General features: G+C 30.0%; 1 protein-coding gene across 1 annotated transcript in view; it reads left to right on the forward strand.

Annotated features, from left to right (window-relative positions):
• Positions 1-13,165, forward strand: part of LOC100208429 (phosphoinositide 3-kinase regulatory subunit 4) — a 99,498-nt gene extending 86,333 nt beyond the window's left edge. Inside the window, exons 28-30 of the mRNA XM_065790276.1 lie at positions 2,851-3,008; positions 6,880-7,055; positions 12,717-13,165. Coding sequence (XP_065646348.1) covers positions 2,851-3,008; positions 6,880-7,055; positions 12,717-12,912 — 530 coding nt within the window. The 3' untranslated portion in view covers positions 12,913-13,165. The remainder of the gene's footprint in view (positions 1-2,850; positions 3,009-6,879; positions 7,056-12,716) is intronic.
• The last annotated feature ends 7,150 nt before the right edge of the window (positions 13,166-20,315 follow it).

Raw genomic sequence — 20,315 nt, forward strand, 5'->3', positions numbered from 1 at the left:
CAGCATCAAAAAACCATTATATATGTTTATTTTCATGTTTTTGCCATTTTTATTTCTTATTATTTTAAGAAAAATGTTTTTTTAGATGTTATGAAAACCGCGTCATTTTAGGAAACCAGGTCAGTATTAAAATTGCAGTATCGTGTCAACCTCTCAACATTTTTAGCTAAAATTTTATATGTTAACTTTTCTTTTTAAGATGCAACAGCCAAAGAGGTTTTTAAAAAATTTGAAGACCCATGGTTCAAAATTTTCTAAACTTTGGGTGATTTGATGCGGAATTACCCACTTGGTATTTTACACCACAGTGTGTTATCTTTGCTTTAGCTGACCAGCGGTTAGAGGAGAAAGAGTGGATGAATATTCTTGTAGAATTGTTAAAATATAATGATCCAGAGATGAAGAGCTTTGACAAAGAATAACCAGAACCTTTTACACAGGTGTGTCTCCTCTCAAAGCTATCAAAGCTACTTAGTTTCACAGTCTGGTAGCTTTACGAGGAGACAGACAGTCTCACTTAGAGTCTTATCTCTTTTTTCTCCATCTTGGTATAAAAAAAGATGACATTCTCTCATGGAAAGAAGAAGAAATGTCAAATTTCTAAGACGCTCTAAGACACAATGATGGTGGTTTACCACAACCAACAGAAGGTGTGTTAACGTGCCACTAAACAAGACTTGAAGAATATTTAGATAATAAAAGAACTTTATATATTTTTGTTTTTGAAATATATTTTTTTCAAAAAAAGTTTATTAATTCTTACGCCACCTAATTTTTTTTTTGTATTTCGTAGTATTTCATTTAAAAAACATTTTAAAGCAATGCAATCATAATAAAGAATAAAATAGTTATGAAACTTTTTTAAAGTTACAGTAAGTATATCAGTCAGAATATATGAATTGGATGATTAACTTTAAGTTAATTTGATAAAAATAAAATATAAAAATATTAAATACTATCGTAGTTTCAATCAATAAATGGTAAAAAACTCATTAAAATTTATATGCAAGTGTTTTCTAAAACACCTTCTTCCGCTAAACAGTGACTTTGAGACAAGATATTTTTATGGTGGTTTACTGGGACCAAATAAGGAGGATTGACATAGTGCACAATATTAAATTCAAAGTTTTTTTTTTCTGGGACGCCCAAATATATATATATATATATATACACACATATATATATATATATATACATATATATATATATATATATATATATATATATACATATATATATATATATATATATATATATATATATATATATATATATATATATATATATATACATATATATATATTGGCTTGGGGAATAAGTTTGTTTGGTTTTTCTCTAAGAGCTTTGTTTAAAAAAAAAACAATAATTATAACAATAAATTAATCAATTATGTATTCGCCGTTGCTGTTTACAACCTCCTCCCACCTCTAGACCAATTTGTTGATGCCGCTCCCCCAAAAATTGCCCCGTCTGGTGTCGAAGAAGTTGTTGAGCCAGTTTTTGAGCTCCTCTTTGCCATCGAAATTAACACCCCTCACTTGATTCGACAAGAAGCAGAAAAGGTGATAATCTGTTGGCGCAAGGTCCGAAGAGTACGAGCGGTGTTGAAGAACCTCCCATTCCAGCTCTTAGAGTGCGGTTTTGACAACTTGTGCAACATGGGGTCTGACATTGTCATGGAGCAAGATGACTTGGTCGTGTTGGTCAGGTCTTTTCAGTCGCATAGCCTTATTTACACTGCGTAGTTGGGCAATGTAGAGCTCCTTATTGACCGTTGCGTTCCTTTCAAGTATTTCCCAGTGTATCATGCTTTCCCAGTCTCACCAAACGCAGATCATGGTCTTTTTTGGGTGGAGATCTTGCTTGACTCAGCATTGGCGTGTCTCCTGGGGCCACCCATTCCTTTCTTTGTTTTTTATTGTTGTGCAGGCACCATTTCTCATCTCCTGTGACAATTTGGTACAAAAAAGGCTGTTTATGGCCGCATGTTGCTCGATGGCGTAAATCGAATTCTGTGGGTTGTCCACTGCGAGGTATGTCTTGGAGGTCAAAGTTGCTGTTTTTGAACTTTGCAAACCATTTCTGTGCTGCGCGCTCACCTATGACACCTTTTCCATACATGTTGCATATGTCATGAGTGGCTTCAGCTGGTTTTTGATGCCAATGAAAAGCAAAGAAAAGTAGGTGTTGAAAATGCTGATTTTTGCCACCTGGGTATTCCATTTCTAAGGCCGGAAAATAGGAAAAACTAAAAATATTCGAAAAAACAAGTTCTGTAGAGCAGATTAGGCACTGTCTTATGAGTACAAATACTTTGCTCAGCAACAAATAATCCAACAATCAAATCCAATACAACAAATCCTTTAAATAATCCTTTTTAAAAAAAAAGCAAACAAACTCATTCCCCAACCCAATATATATATATATATATATATATATATATATATATATATATATATATATATATATATATATATATATATATATATATATACACTCTATTTGTAGAATACACTGACATAATTTATATGTATATACATACATATATATATATATATATATATACATATATATATATATATATATATATATATATGTGTGTATATATATATATATATACATACACACTCTATTTGTAGAATTCACTGACATAATTTATATGTATATACATATATATATATATATATATATATATATATATATATATATATATATATATATATATATATATATATATATATATATATATATATGCGTGTGTGTGTGTGTGCTTGTGTTTGTATTTTATTCTTATAATATTGTTTTATACATTAAAAATTTATATTATGAATAAGCAAAAAATTTGTTTAGATGCATGTGTTAGGCGACTTGCTTGCCATGCATTAGAGTCTTCATGGGTTGCTGCATCTTTTCATGGCAATAATGAAGTTTCTATGTGGGATTTAGAAACTGCTGCTAAAAGACAAACATTATGGGCAAGCCAATATCCTCCTTTATCTCACTCACAGGTTTGTTCATTATACATGATAGTGTATGTGCTTTACCTTTACAGTTACCTAATAATGGAAACAGTTAGATTATTTGAAACAGCCTCCTACATATTATTTTATATTTATAACATTTATAACATTTATTGCAACATATATATTAATGTTTATTTATATGAATAAAAATTTATAAATACTGACTTGGTACCAGTGGATTTATCTACATTTCGATCAACATTTGTTCGTTTATCAGTACCCCATAAATCAAAAAAATGAAAAACCAAGGATGACTTGGACACCTCATCTGGTAATTGGATAATTTTCTAAAGTAAAAGTATTTAAAATATGCTTTACAAAAGTCAGAATAAAATGAAACTATAATTAAAATTAAAATAAAATCTAATTTTAAAAAACAACAAATATATATCAAACTATAACTATATTAATAAAAGATTTCTACTGTATTAAACATGTTCAATTAAAATTAATAATGAATCTATACAAGATAGATTGTCTTTACAGTTACCTAATATTTCTTAAATTATTTTTTATTATTTCTTAAATTATGTAAAGAAATATGTAGTTTTTTTTTATTTTTAAGTTTTTTTCACTTAAATCTAAATTTTGAGTATAAAGTTACTTTTTTCAAAACCCATTTTAAAAACAAATTTTACTAATCTCAAACAAATTTGTACCTTAAGTTTTTAAAAGATGTAAGTGTTCTTATACATACCTTATGGTCTTTTACAATAAATATATATATATATATATATATATATATATATATATATATATATATATATATATATATATATATATATATATATACATATATATATATATATATATATATATATATATACATATATATATATATATATATATATATATATATACATATATATATATATACATATATATAAATATATATTAGCGAACTTGTCATGTTTTGTGTATTTAAATTTCTTATCTACTTTTCCTCTATATTTGGCAATATAATAAACAGCACCAGGAGTTTGTTGAAGATCGTACTTGATATAAGTTTCATTGTCTTCAATAATACAGAAATTTTTAGAAATAAAATTGTCATAAAACTTTCTGCCGCGGGTTCTTGCACTTTTTTGTTGAGTTTCAGAATGGTTGGGCACTTTTAGTGCTTTGAAAGAATGAAAACCATGTTTGTTTCTAACTTTTGCAACAAAGTTGGGAGTTGACTGAAAGCAAAAAAAAAGTTAAAGAGCAAAATTGTAACAGAAGACTTGAAAATCTGTAAATTATTTTGAGCCAGGAAAATATAAAGTTTGAGACTTGCAAACCACTAATGTTTGTCAAAAGTGGCTCACCATAAATACTTAGAAAGCCTGTAACCTTAAAGTTAAATCAGAAACTTTCGGGCAATTAAATTATTGCTGCAATTAAACTTTTGCTACAACAAACAATATGTTGTGTTTTTTAAAACATAATTTAAAAAAATGAACTTTTAGCTGTAGTGTAAAGTCGTTGATATAAAGCAAAGAAAATTTCGGTAAGTATGTAGCTGAAAGGCTTGTACAAACCAAATTTTTTATCTTTACATCTGCAAGTATGCAGTAATGGTATATTTGTAGAGCGCTTACTTCATTATTGAGAGATTCCGTGTTCAATCCCCACCATGTTCCTGGTATTACCCTGCTCAACATGTTTCCCCACGCAGTAACTGTGTTCGTCAAGGTTTGTGTTTTGGACTTATAGAGTTGAGAGAGGGTTATAACCACAATTAAGTAGCCTCTTTGTCTGTAGTGGCCTTCTAGGCCTTTGTGGAGGTAAATTAACTAAAACAAAACAAAAAAGTGCTTAGTGTTTTGATGACTTAGCTTGTCACAGTTGACAAGCAAGTCATAGCGTTATTTATAATTTATATTTGATTCTTTACTCCTCAGATTCAAAAAAGTCAACAAAAAAATATATATATATATATATCAACCCTCGGATTGGTTTTGCTTCTGCCCTCTGTTTTTATGACTAGGCAACTCATTTTATTATCTCTTAAAAAGTGTACAGCTCTAAAACTCAGTTTTATGGTTCTGAGGACAGCTGGTAGTCAGGTTTCCCACACTCTGTGGTAGCTCTCAGAGAGGCTGATTCCATTGACAGCTGTTAAATATCAGAGTCTTAACAGTGCCATGTTGCACCTGGATGGTGTCTCGGTTCGTACTTTTGGTGTGCATTATCGAGGCCATATTTGGAGACCTTTGTTACGACTAATAATAGTTATGAGACAATTGCTTGGTCTATTAAATAGTGGACTGAGTACAATCTATGCTTTAAGTCAAGTTCTTTAATAAATTTATAAATGACTAAAGTACCAAAAACTATAAAACATAAAAAACCATTGTCATCACCGAGTTCTCTAAACCGAGTTCTCATTCACTAATATTAGTTTTCTTTGAATTAAATTTCCTTCTGTTGAATCTTATTAAGCAAGGTTTTTGGATCTTTAATTAACAAATACTTAATCTCTCATCTTGAATCTAATAACTTTCTGATCATCAATATGGATTTCGATCTTCTTGTTTTACACCTGTTTGCTAACAGTAATAACTGATAGTTTTTTTGTGCATTAGATAGAGTTGGAGAGGTAAAGACTATGGCTCTTGCCATTTCTAAAGCTTTTGATAAAGTTTGGCATGCTGGTCTTCTCCATAAGCTTTCTTTTTAGGGTGTATAAGGTAACATCTTTAAGATTATTGAATCCTTCCTTTCCAATCATAATATAAAAGTTGTCCTCGATGGAGAGCACTTATCTTCATATCCTGTAACTTCAGGGGTTCTATCCTTGGTTATAAACTCTTTTAAATTCACATTAACGATCCTCCAGATATTCTCACATCTAAGGTGGCATTGTTCGCTGATAATGCTACCATTAGGTAGCATTATCAGCAAACATCAGTTCTTTGGAATTCCCTTCCTTCGTCTTGCTTTCCTGATTTATATAATTTGCAATCCTTTAAATCGTCTGTCAATCGTTATCTTGCTCTATAAACTTTATCTTTTCTCTTCCAGTAACTTCCAACTCTAATAGTGGTTGCTTGCAGCCTTTTTGAAAGCGAAGATGTTGAAAAAAAAATACCCATAATAGATTTCAGTTTATAGTTTTAAGTTTTAAAGTACAGTTAGTATGTTTTTTAAAATGACATGAGGCACAAATATTACTCAAGAAACATTGTAACAGTAACCTGTAACCTGTTGATTAAAAAAGAAGAACAATGGTTAGTAATGCAATTTAACCTGTGTCATTGTTTAATTTTTTTTATTTATAGTGATAGTGCTCAATGTATTGTATTGTCTAAAAATTATTTAAACTTTAGGCATTTAAAGTCTTATTGGTTCCTAATGTAAAAAATATATATTCACTTAAAATTCATAAAAGAATTATTAAGTTTTGAGAAAGCATCCAAAGTAATGAAAGCTTCCATTGTGTTAAGAAAGAAAATTGTTTTAGATACTAATGAAAGCTTCTATTGTGTTTAGAAATTGTTTCAGATATAAATCTAGTTCATCCAGATTTTATTGTTTGCAGTATGAAATTTTTACTCAGGCAGTAACCCATCTTTAGTTTTCTTGGGGAACCTGAATAGAGTTCAATTTGAATTGTTTTTGTAAATATATTGCACATAAACCAAAATAATTTTTATTGCTCTCACATATAAAGGTTGTGAGATTGTGAGGTTGTGATTGTGAGATTGTGTGATTTTGATTGTTATTGTGAGATTGTGATTGTGTGGTTGTGATTGTGTGGTTGTAATTGTGAGATTGTGATTGTGTTACATTTATAATTTAGAATATTTATTTTTCACATCTAACAAGTGATCTAAGTGTCAAAAGATTCAAATGTTCAAATTCTTTTTCTTAGGTATCAAATGATACTGTTCTTACTATGCGTTCTATGCATCAAGGTTCAAAAACATTTTTCATTACTGCAGGAACAGATAAACGAATACGATATTGGGATTTGCGAGAACCAGAGCAATCTGGGATTATAGTTGGGTCAGCAACTGATAACCTTGATAATGTTCAACTGATATACAAGTAATTTTTTTCTATATATTAACATTTAGTTTTTATTATTATGTTTTTGTTGTATATGCAATCACTAACACGCACACACACAATTATGATTGGTGTACTTTTTTTTTGATCGGTGTAAATTTTACATAAAAAGTTTAAACTCCAGATTTAAAATAAGTTAAAAAGAAGTCCTTTAAAATTTTAAAACATGAAAAAAGGCTTTACTTTATATTAATCAATTGTTTGCCCAGGCCAAAACCTTTGGCCAATGTATGTACACATTTTTAAGTTAAATATCCTTGGTTACACACTTGCGTGGTTTAAACAGGTTTTCATAATGCTTTTTTTTGTATTTATATGACATTATGAAAGAGTTAAAACAGCTTTTTATAATAGCATGCCCTTTCTGCTTTCCAAGGTCAGGAATGTTTATGAAATACTACCACTTGGAAGATAACCATCCAAGGTTTATTAGTTTTTCCTAACTTACAGTTTTTCTTAACCTTACTTATTAGTTTTTCCTTACCTTATTTTTTACAAGGAAAAAAAAACCCCTATTAGTATACACAGCGCACAAAAATAATGGACGGTCAACAGTCAACAACCACCTGAAATGATCAAAACTATTGTTGAGAACTAATAAAATGAGTTCTTGCTGTTATTGACTGGTTAAAAGATATCTGATTATTTTATTTACAATTTATTTAACCAAAAATTAAAAATTTACAAATTTTATAATTTTCACAAAATCAGGTTAGGTGTCACTTAGTTAAAAAAAACTTTTAAAAAAATACTCAATGGAGTAATACCTAAACAAACTTCAGAATAAAATGCTCAATGGAGTGACACCTAAATAAACTTTAAAAAAAATACTCAATGGAGTGTTACCAAAACAAGAAATAAAAACAACCCTAAATTAAAAAGTCAGAAAATTGAAAACAATGAAATGAAACAACCAAATTTTAGACTAATGTTATTTCAAACACTATTAAAAGTATTACTTTAAAATTTGTTGTGATTTTTCATTAAAAAAATTAATGATTTAATTTAAAATTACTATTTTTAATTAGAAATAGTTTTAAAGCATAGATTATTTCTTTATTTACAAAGTTCAGTAAGTATTATGAAACAAAAATTAAAACACTAAAAAAGTCAGTTCTATGTGTTACCCGGTTGAATTGACTGCCTACCTTCGATTATTTATTTCGTGCATTGAGTATACATCTAGGGATGTATATGTATGTATGTGTATATATATATATATATATATATATATATATATATATATATATATATATATATATATATATATATATATATATATATATATATACATATACATATATATATATATATATACATATATATATATATATATATATATGTATATATATACATATATATATGTATATATATATTTATATATATATTTATATGTATATATATATTTATATATATATATATATACATATATATATGTATATATATATATTTATATATATATTTATATGTATATATATATTTATATGTATATATATATATATATATATATATATATATATATATATATATATATATATATATATATATATATATATATATATATATATATATTTGAAACATCTTCGCTTCCAACAAGGCTGCAAGCAACCACTAATTAGAGTTAGAAATTACTGGAAGAGAAAGATGAAGATTGTAGAGCTAGATAATGATTGACAGACAATTTAACGGATTGCAAATTATATGAATCAGGAAAGCAAGATAAAGGAAGTGAATTCCAAAGAACTGATGTTCGAGGAAAAAAACTAGATGAATAAGCGTTTTTGGAGCACTTAGGAACAGTCACAGAAAAAGGATGAGACTTAATTGAATGGGGAGTAACACGAGAATAAATTTTAGTAGATGGCACAAGAGACGCAAGCTCTTTGGAACAGTGCCCATTACAGTATTTGTAGAAAAGAGAAAGAGAAGCAACGATGTGATAATGTTTGGAGGTTGACTGCAAGAGCAGGTCCAACTATGTTTATAACGCGTTTTTGCACCTTTTCTAAAAGAGAAAGGGCATCATTAGAAGATCCGCCCCAGATATGGCAATAGTATTCCATACAAGGCCAAATTTAAGATTTATAGAGATAGAGAATAGAATAAAATTAAAAAACAGCATTCCAAACTTTATCAAAAGCTTTAAAAATGTCAAGAGTGATGGCCTTAACCTCTCCACCTTTATCTAATGCACAATAAAACCTATCTGTTATTACTGTTAGCAAATCAGCTGTAGAAAGAGAAGATCGAAATCCATATTGATGATCAGAAAGTAACTTATTAGATTCAAGATGAGAGATTAAGTGTTTGTTATTTAAAGATTCAAAAACCTTGCTTATAATAGGAAGAAGACTAATGGGATGGTAGTTAGATCGCTCTTCAGAATTTTTGAACATATGGATAACAGATGCCGCTTTCCAGCAGGCTGGAAAACTAGACTCTGATAAGCACATGTTGAATAGTTTTGAAAGTATAGACGACAGCTCTGGATAACACTTCTGCAAGACTATGACAGGTATGTTGTCCGGGCTACAAGCTATAGAAGAGTCTAAGCAGGAAATCACTTTAGATAAGGAAGCTGGAGTGATACGAATGTAAAACAATGGATCAACCTGTTTGACAACTATATCAGGTAGAACGCAACTAGCGGAATCAAGAGATGATATTTATGAAAAGTTTTTAGCAAACAATTCAGCTTTGTTTTTAGGAGAGGTGACAAAGTCTAAACCAAACAAGAGAGGTGGAATTACAGATTTGCCCTTATTATTGATACTATTAAAGATTCTCCAGAAGTCACGAGTCTAATTTTTGTGATGAAATATGAGATTTCATGACCTGAGTGAGCGGGCTTTGGCATTAGACAAAACCTTTTTACAATGGTTTCTAGTAGTAATAAACAGATGTCTGTTTTCAGGAGATTTGTTTTGCTGATAAATATGGAAGTAACGGCTTCGATTGGCAATCGCAGCAGCACAGTGTCAAGAAAACCATAGAGGAGAGTGAGGCTTGACCTGGAATCGTCGATTGAGAATAAAAGATTCCATGCCAGTCTGAATCCACGAAGTTATGTAAGAAGCACATTTGTCAACAGGAAGACAAAAGATTTCTACCCAAGGGCCATCACAAAGAAAATCACAGAAAGAGTCTCAGTCAGCTTTAAGGTAGTTGTAAGAGGTATGATGATAGGAGGGTTTAGATGATGATGATGAAGAATGAGATAATAGTTTTAGAGAAATCAAACCGTGATCAGAAGCACCCAAGGGAGAATGTGAAGAAACTGAGCACTGACTAGTATCAGAAACAAGACATAAGTCGAGTAGAGAAGGTAAATGATTTGGGTTGTCTGGAAAGCGAATTGGAATGTTGACTATTTGAGTTAGGGATTAAGAAAGGCTAAAGTTGTGGGTTTTAATGCCTGCAGAGTCACTGACATTAGAGCCAAGCCATTCAGTGTGATGAGCATTAAAGTAATCAACAACAACAATATTAGCTAATGGATAAAGGAAGAGGGCATGGTCAATCTGATCAGAAATAATATCAAGAGTGCAGTCTTGAGATGAAGGAGAGCGATATAGAACAAAGAGAAAGGCAATAGGCGAGTGAAGTGGTGCTAAACGAAAGCACATAAAATAATAGTCTACGGATTCAAACCTAATTTCCTGACAAATGGGTGAATTCTTATGAATGTAAATGCCTAGACCAAGCATGTGACTATTGGAGTCTTTACGAATTGAAGTAAGATAACCATCAACACTAAGATCACAGGTGAGACAGCTGAACTTAAATTAGTCTCACAAAGAGCAAGTAGGTCTGGTGAACTTTGCAAGTGATAAGACTCAACAGAAGAAAAGTTACTTTGAAAACCACAAATATTAGTGAATGGTTTAGAGAACTTGGTGATGATGATGGTTTTTTGTATTTTATAGTTTTTTGGTACTTTATTCATTTTTAAATTAAGAAAAAAGATTTCTGATGAAGTCACAGTGTTAAATGGAAAAAATTTTTGTTAAGTGATTTTCTACTAATATAAAATTGCTCTGTTCTTTTAAGAACATTGAGCACTCTATTGTGTAGAATACTTTTTAAAGTTGTTTAAATATATATATATATATATATATATATATATATATATATATATATATATATTATATATATATATATATATATATATATATATATATATATATATATATATATATATATATATATATATATATATATATGTATGTATATACTTTATTTGTTAATAAAATAATTTCAAGATAACTTCTGATAAATATGTCGCTATGAAAACTTAGAGTTCCCATGGTTCCCATAAACATGGTTTATTAGAGTTGCTTGAAACAAACACCAAATGTTGTCTAGGTGATATTATTAAGGTGAATTTATTAAAGAAGCTAAAAATAATTTCCAAATTACTGATGGACACTTCAAAACCTGATCACTAACAGTGATATAATTTTTAGCCTTTTGGAACAATGATAATGATAATAGTTGGTAATATTATGGAACCATAATAATCGTATGTAATAATAATCTAATAAAGTTTATAATAGTATAATTAATAATTGCTGAAAGTTTCATTGCAATTTGTTAAGTGGTTAATAAATATTAGGAGAAAATGTCTCAACAAATTAATGTTTAATAAATAATGAAAATTGCAAAAGATTTTAATTACTATTGTTCAACTGTCGCCACTGTAGTTAAAAGACCTTTTAACGCCTGGATGCTCTATTAAATCCCGCCTAGCTAACAGAAAATTTCATCAGGCAATCATGAGATCACTGAAGCTAAGTCCGAGTATTTCTGATAGAGATCGAGCTGAAAAATATAGAATAACACCCATTACAGCCTGAAAAGTTGGCTTAATTGTTGGTTTCAAGTCCTAATTTGAAAAAAAAAAAGTTCATGTTGTAGTTAGTAGATTGCTCCTTGTTCTTAATTTTTATCAAATTATTCACGTCAAACTAAAAATATCTAACTTCGCCGTATCAAATCAAACCAAAAAACATCATCAAAAACTGAAAATATTCTTGTTTTTTTTTTGTTTTTTTTTGTCGAAATAATTTTGCTTATGAGATGAAAGTGAAATTTTTTTTTGTCGAAATGATTTTGCTTATGGGATGAAAGTGAAATTTCCAATTTTTAACTTTTTCTTTAGTTTTGAAACTTTTAATTTATTATTTATTAAAAAAAAATCTGATAAAATCTGACAAGTTCATAAATTTCTATAGAAAAGAACCATTTTGAATTTTTTCAAAATGGTTTCCTTCTACACATTCATTTGGCTTTTCTCAAATCTGCTAGTGAGGCTAGGTCCTGTTTAGAAACTTTAAGAAAATAACACGTCGCCACATTTTAACAGTCAAATCCTTGTGTTTTTGCAAAATTTGAGAATACTTTTTTAAGAAAGGCGTCGCTTTAATGCAGTGTGTACTAGAGAAATAGCGTACTCTATCTCCCTGTACGCTATTTCTCTTTCAGTTTTCCTTTCAGCCCTGTTCATAGCTTATTTATACTATCAATTTTCCTTCTTTGCTTCTGGTTATAGACTAGGGAGATTACAACTGTAAGTATATTTTCTTATTCTAACGAAAAAAAATTTTTTTTTTTTAAAAACTTATGTTATTTTATGTTTAGCAATCGAATGATTGATGGAACCGAGGTTATCTACGAGACATATGAAAAGCGTCGCCTAAACTATGAAGATCGTCCTCGTAAAGATGAAGCATCTATTGGCCATCATGATTGCATAACAGATATTGCAACAACTAAATCCCCTCAAAACTTTCTTATTACATCTTCTATGAATGGCGTTATAAAAGTATGGAAATAGTTTTTTCGTTTTTCCTCGAACTTAGGTACAAATACGCGATCTTAGGTGCGAGTGCGCAAGATTGCGTATATGTGTATTATATCTTGCACCGTATACGACTACGAGCGTATGTATATTAAAATGTTAAAACCGCTTGCTCGATACATCTAAAATTGGTGACTAAAATTAGAAATCGATGATAAAGATCGGAATCTAATGTTCGAGATATTGTTTTGTATGCAATTATACGCAACAAAAATATACTTTAACCTAATAATTTTTTTTTTTAATATTTTTTTTTACCTAGGATAAATAATAGCTATTATATTTTTAAAACCCTAATAATCGTGATATATTATAGATTATTTTATATAGATTTTTTTTTTTTTACTTTAAAATACTATTTATTCTAAATTTTTGCATTTTCATTAAAATAAAAAAAGTTAATAGTTTTTATTAAAATAAAAGAACATTGTAACTGAAGTATTTTGTAAAAATTTTCAGCGTTTTTTACAGGTTCATGAAAATAATTGAAAACTATATAAATGAATATTTTAGAAAAAGTAAATTTCGCTGACCAGATTAAAGTTTTTCAACAAATTGCGCCAATTTGTTTTTTAGGAATAGAAATAAAATAATTGTCCAATACATCTTGTTTTTTTTTAAACGTAAATCATTGTAACCTGCGACTTGCAGTAATACAACTAAAACGTTGCATTGGAGTTCCATTAATAATTTTTTGGTATTTTAAAAATATACTAATGTTGAGGAGCTTGTCTTCAACCAGTCTGTTTTTTCGGATTCGGCCAACTCTAAGAGTTGACCAGAAAAGTAAAAATACAAGGTTAAGGTCACTTTTTTCGAACAAAGCTTCGTTTTTGTTTGTAGTTGTAAAATTCTTGATTAGGCGACACTCCGGTATGGCATGCGTACCGTCATCTTTCTAAACAAATTGATGTTATCATCAATTTGTGACTACTGTTTTTTTTTTTTTTTGTTTGATCGTTTTTGCCAAAAAAGATATCGCAGTCGTTTACAGTTGTGGCGTAATGCGACAAAGACAGGTATAGCTAAAATACATAACTACCATCGGCATAATGAGTGTTGATGAATTAATCTTTCCCAGATACAATCCATTTTCTATTTGGCTTTGTTGCCTGCACGGCCGCTGGGAACGAAAAGTGGGTCGGAAATATAGTCAAAAAATGCCAGCCAGACAAACACCGTAGGTTCAAACTTGCTTTTTTTGCGATAGTCTTTGCTCGGTGGTATCTTTTCTCTGCCAAAAAGAGAAGTTTGTTGCTGTTTCCGTTGATTGTCAAGTGCAACAGCGTTAAGTAAGACTTGTCATCAAGGATGACCAATTTTCCTTGAAAATTGCGATAAAGAATTTTTTTTTTTTTAATTTTTAGATATAGAGAACATTTTTTTAGTTTTTTCAGTCTATAGGGGTGACACCAAAAGTTTACCGCTCCTGGTGACATCAACCTCAGCGACGCCACTGTCTCGAAACACGCGCTTTATTTTAAAATTCAAATGATAAAAAATATACTCTAGTTATTTTGCATATTTATAACTAATTATTATGCATATTTATAACTAATTATTACGCATATTTATAACTAATTATTATGCATATTTATAACTAATTATTATGCATATTTATAACTAATTATGCCTACGTTTCTACGAAACATTTAAAAACAAAGGGCTCTATTTCAGTCGAATTCAATTTTTTCTATATTTGTTTAAAATAATTTGTTTTGAAAAAATCTTCTTTTTTTTTTGCAACTTCTTATGACATGATAACTTTGATTTTTGAATAACGGCTTTTTATAGGTCAATTCAATATGCAACTTTGTATAATGTTTTAAACATTTTTTGTGTTGTAGTAAAACTTCGTTTGGGTAAAGAGCCGGTTTTTTTCCAATTAAACTTTTTTTAACACAAAAGCATCAACATTGTAGAATGGGATTCTTGGGTAGTAAGTGTTTAAGATGTTCTGACAGTTTTTTTGGCTTCACACCATTAAGAAACATTTTATCAGAGGCGTATTTAAACCCGGGCAAGTGCTGCAACTGACGGGGTAAAAAATATATATATATATAAATATTGGTATTAATACGTCCAACACCCGCTTAATCCTAACTGCCGATCTTTATATTTTTGTTATATTTTGTTAGAAAATACACTTAAGAAAAAGTTCACAGAAAAACTATGCTTCGCAGAGGTTACAAAAAATGTTTAAAAAAAAATTGCACTTAAACTTTATTTTGCAGTATATGAGAAAATTGTTTTATAAAACTTGATGATGTAAATTATACTTTGCAAGATATGAGAAAATTGGATAAGGTAATTGTTAAAAGTATCAATCTGATGGTTGAAACTTTTTCAACCATCAGATTATAATAAATTCGATCCGAATATAATAAATGTTTGAATATCGAATTCATTTTTAATAGGGTATAAGTTATTAGAATTATATTAAATGGAATTATTCAATATAATAAACCTATTAAATTATCTATCTATCGCAAATTATTATAAGAAAATGGGTGTAAATGATATAAATAAATTTAAACAATTCGAGTCTTGATTTTACAAAAAATGCGAAACCTGGATTTACTCACTGGGAAAAGGTATCGACCCAACCTGATTCGTTTAACAATAAAACTTTTTTTTAAAATTGTATTGTAAACTATACTTTGCAGCATTTGCAGATTGGTTGCAAATATACTTCTATCAACAAAATATTTCCTTTAAATCGTGATAGAAAGTTTTTCAATTTTAATGTCTAAGCATAGCTAAAACTTAATTGAAGATGTCCTAAAAATATTAAAAACCGACAATCTTGTTTGAGGATTTTGTATATTGATGATCTTGTAAAAATGTTTTGTGAAACTTTATTGGATAAATTTATTATTACCAATAACAAAATGGTTACTAATGAAGATCTTTTAAGTCGTATTGTTGACAGCACAACAAGAATAAATATATGACAGAAGTTTGTATCCCGTCTTATTTAAATAACAATAAAAAGCATTGTATTGCTGTGAGATAAGACACTTTACTTTTTCTTCGAAAATATGTTCTTTTTATATTTTAATACAATAAGTTAATCTGTGTTAATTGCGTAAGCAAATTGAATCTAGGTATAAAAAACTGTAGGGGTTAAGGATATAATGAAGCCAGTTCTTTCTCTGGTTATATAAATGGTCTTTCTGCTCAGGTTCTCATTATAAATTCTGTATACAGTTTGTCATAGCCATAACTGAACTTAAGTTCAGTCGTTCTAAAGAATTAACTTAAGTTCAGTTTAAAAATTAGAAAGTTCACGAACTTTATCAATAATCTTTGAGACTAATTGGACATTACATGATTCATAAACAGATAAGTACTTATTTTTTTTTTATAATAAAGCTAGAATCTTGAGGTTTTTTGCATCAATTAGTTTGACGCAACTTCTTTTTAACCATATCTGGTCTATATATGGTTAGAAAGAAGTTGAGTCAACTAATTGATCATTTAATTTCTATGCTATAGAAATTACTATGTTTAATATGGGTTCTTTTATATACTATTCATGTCTTAAGACAGCTCTTGATAAAAAAACTTGCCCCGGGACACGTTTTTTCGAAAGTAGTTTTTGTTAAGGTAAGATTTCCCAAGTACCAAAACACATCAAATTTGTTAAAAATTTACATTTAGATTAAAAAACGGATAAGGAATCTAATGGAATGGGGAACCTTTTTAAAATTTATTCATGATTTTCCAGCACAAAAAATGGAATAACTTTGGATCTAATTAACTTTTAAAGTTAAAAGACCCCTCATTTTTTAAGTCTTTTTTAAGCTCTATACAACTATATTAATTATATATAAATATATTAACAAAAAAAAATCCTCTGGAATGGCAATCAGAGATTTTTTCTTATTTTTTTCTTAAACTTTCTTATTTTTTTAATTATTCAGAAAATAGACAAAGTTTTAGAGCTTGAACCTCAAACGCATAAAAAAGGATGCTTGTAGAACTAGATGGATCAAGCGTAAAGATGATTTAAACACTTTTTTTGAATATTATTTATCAATTTTCTATGCTTTATGTTTCATGGCTTCTCCTTAGAATTATGTTAACAAAGACACGCAAAATAAATCTTCTACTTTTTAAAACTTCATTAGCACTTCATCAATTCATATTTACTTTAGTTATGACAACACGTGTCTTTGATTTTACTTTACCTGTAACTCAGTTACTGCAATCAAAAACTTATGATGTCTTAGACGGTTTGCACCTTATTACAGCTCTGTAAAATAAATACGTTTCCATCAGAAATGATATATATAATTTTCAAAATAGCTGTTTCAAAGCATCATGTTTGCTTTCAAGTGAAACTGAAATTTTGGTTTCGAAACCAAGAACCAATTTTATTCAAAAAAAATTGTTCTAATGTTCCATCAGAGTCTGTTTCACAATACCTCAAAAGAGCTGTAACTATTCTTCTTATAGATTATGTATTTTTATCTATACAGTATCGGACAAAACGAGTGCAACCAAATAATGCTAATTTAGTTTCTTTATATAAAAGTGCTGCATTTTTTCAATTTAGAGAAATAACTATGTAACTGTTTAGAGACAAAGTTCTTCAAGTTTTATCACAAAGTTCATTATTTGCACACGAAAATTAATAAATTAATCAAAAGTATTAAAAAAAGTTGATTTCCATCTGGACAAAACAAGTGCAACTCGACAAAATGTTGACCAAGCTGTATTTCGCTATCAATATTTCGTGGCGAATCCTTTGTTGTCGATCACAGCCTTGCATCTTCGAGGCATAGATTCGATCAGGTGATCAATGAAACTTTGTGAAATCGCTGCCCAAGCCTTTTGGATTTGTTCAGTTGATCCTTATTACGAACACCTTCACGATTAATTCTGCGGTTGACGATCTCCCACAGGTTCTCGATAGGGTTGAGATCCGGAGATTGAGGCGGCCAATCCATCACCGATAGGTGGTTATCTTGAAACTACTGCTTGACTACTTTTGCGGTGTGTTTCGGATCGTTGTCTTGCTGAAAAACCCATTTTATTGGCGTATTCCATTCAGCATGAGGTAACATAACATCTTTCAGGATATTTTTATTCATGAAACGGTCCATTATTCCATCGTTTCGTTGTATTAGACCTAGACCGTTTGCAGAAAAACACCCCCAGACCATTACATTGCCTCCACCATGCTTCACGGTCTAATTCAGTAACGTAAATCGAGGCGTTTTCCGGCCGGTCGACGTACACGGCAAATGCCATCGCTCTCAATGATGTTGAACTTCGATTCATCGCTGAACAGGACAATACGCCATTTCTGCACATTCCAGTCAATATGAGATGAAGCAAACAGGAGTCTTTTCTTCTGGTTTTTTAGTGAAATCAGCGGTTTCTTTGCAGAAAACAATCCGGCTTTAACAGCACGTCGTCTGATTGTTCGGTCCGATACAGGCAGCTCTAATTGCTTTTGTATCTCGCCTGATGATATCCAGGGATCCTTCTTGACGGATCTGACGATCATAGAATCCTATCTAGAAGTGGTGGAACGCGGTCTTCCACCTTTGTTATCTGCTGCCAATTTCCCCGTAGAACGATATTTGGAACATAGTCTTGATACGGTCCGTTTTTTCACGCGATATTTATCAAAATTCTTTTTTGTGACATTCCACTTACGTAATCGCCAATAATTTTCTTTCTTATCTCCAATCCAAGACTGTCGGGAGCCATTTTTGCACTTGAAATCATAAAAATCATAAAAATAAATAATCACGCTTCTCAAGGTTTACTGTGTTACACTTACCTTGTGATGATACAATAATGCTCTGTGGAACACAACGTCTTGGTTGGATGTGGACTGTATTGATGTAATGAAACACTTGTTGTATTTCACTTCTTGTATTGATGTTCTTCAATAAAACACTTTGATAAAACTCACTTCTATAAACTGTCTTGATAATACTGACTGATTGACTTCCATATACTGACTGAATTACATGTCAATTTACATGTCTCTTATATAGTAAAATGAACCTGTGTGAACCTGTTCTGGAAGATTCTAGATGCTTCTTTTCGATGCTTCTGGAAGCTTCTGGATGCGTCTGGATGCTTCTGAATGTTTCTGGATATTTCTGGATGCTACTGGATGCTTCCAGATGCTTCTTCTGGAAACTTCTGGAAGCTTCTGCATGCTTCTGGAAACTTCTGGATACTTCCTTTAATTATTAAAAAACTTCCGTGACGTTGACACGGACCAGACTTAAGAAAATGTAACAAACCAAAAAAGTTGCACTTGTTTTGTCCGCTGCAAAATGGCACTTGTCAACGAAATTCTGCCTGTGTGCTGTCACCAGTCAGATGATTGCTCATGTCATGGCATGCTATGACTCCAGACTCCTGAACTGTTTGCTGTGGTAGTATAGTTCGTTTCGTTTTTAAGACATGTAAAATTAGGAACACTTTTCAGCATTGTTCGATGTTGGTTGCAAATGTTTTGCCCAATACTGTATCTAAAAGATTTGAACCAGAAACTGTGGCTGCATATAAAAGGTAAGCAATTATTTCATTTATTATTATTATCTTTTTTCTTAAAAGACCCAAAACCCAATTGTGTTGGAGACAGCAGTTTTAAATGTTCTGTAATTTTTATATAGATGATTTGCCTAATATCAGTGCGTTGAATGGCGTTGAAAAAAAATATTGGAAAAGTCTCTCTGGGACTATTTCTGACAATGTGTTCTTAACTCGTAAATCAATATCATCTCCTGGATTTGAAAATATTAGGATGGCTAAAGGATACGTAATGTGAGAGGAGTTTTTCTGTTTAAAGACTGCACAAGAACAAAAATGTCAGAAGATTGATTTAAGGGTCTGGCATTAATGTATATCCATCAAGAAATCGCTCCTTCTATTGATAATGTTAATAACAGATTTTCTATAAAAAATTGACGAATTGGCATCAATGATTAGTGTTTATGCTGCTTATTTTAACACACGCCAACTACTTTATATTAAAAAATTATTTTCTATTATCACTGTTGTTCCTATAACAGCTAATAAATAGGCATGGAAACCCCTTGAAAGGCCTAGACATCAATGGTGTCCTTAAAAGGACGGGTTATATGTAACCCCACATATTTGTTTGGGATTAGCTACATGGTTAGTGGTCATAGTTCAGGCAAACACTGACCTTCTCTTTCTGACAATGACAATTTCTTTCTATCATTCTAACTTAGCAATAAAATAAAATTTCTAATTTAGCAATAAAATAAAAAAAATTTAAAAATTTAAATAAATTTTCTCTCAATCAACCTAATAATTTTCTTAGGTTTTTCTGCCTTTTAAACCAGTTTTTTACTGTAATTGCTTTTAAAAACTGTTACCTT

Source organism: Hydra vulgaris, chromosome 02 (assembly GCF_038396675.1).
Source record: "Hydra vulgaris chromosome 02, alternate assembly HydraT2T_AEP".
NCBI classification, from domain to species: Eukaryota; Metazoa; Cnidaria; class Hydrozoa; order Anthoathecata; family Hydridae; genus Hydra; species Hydra vulgaris.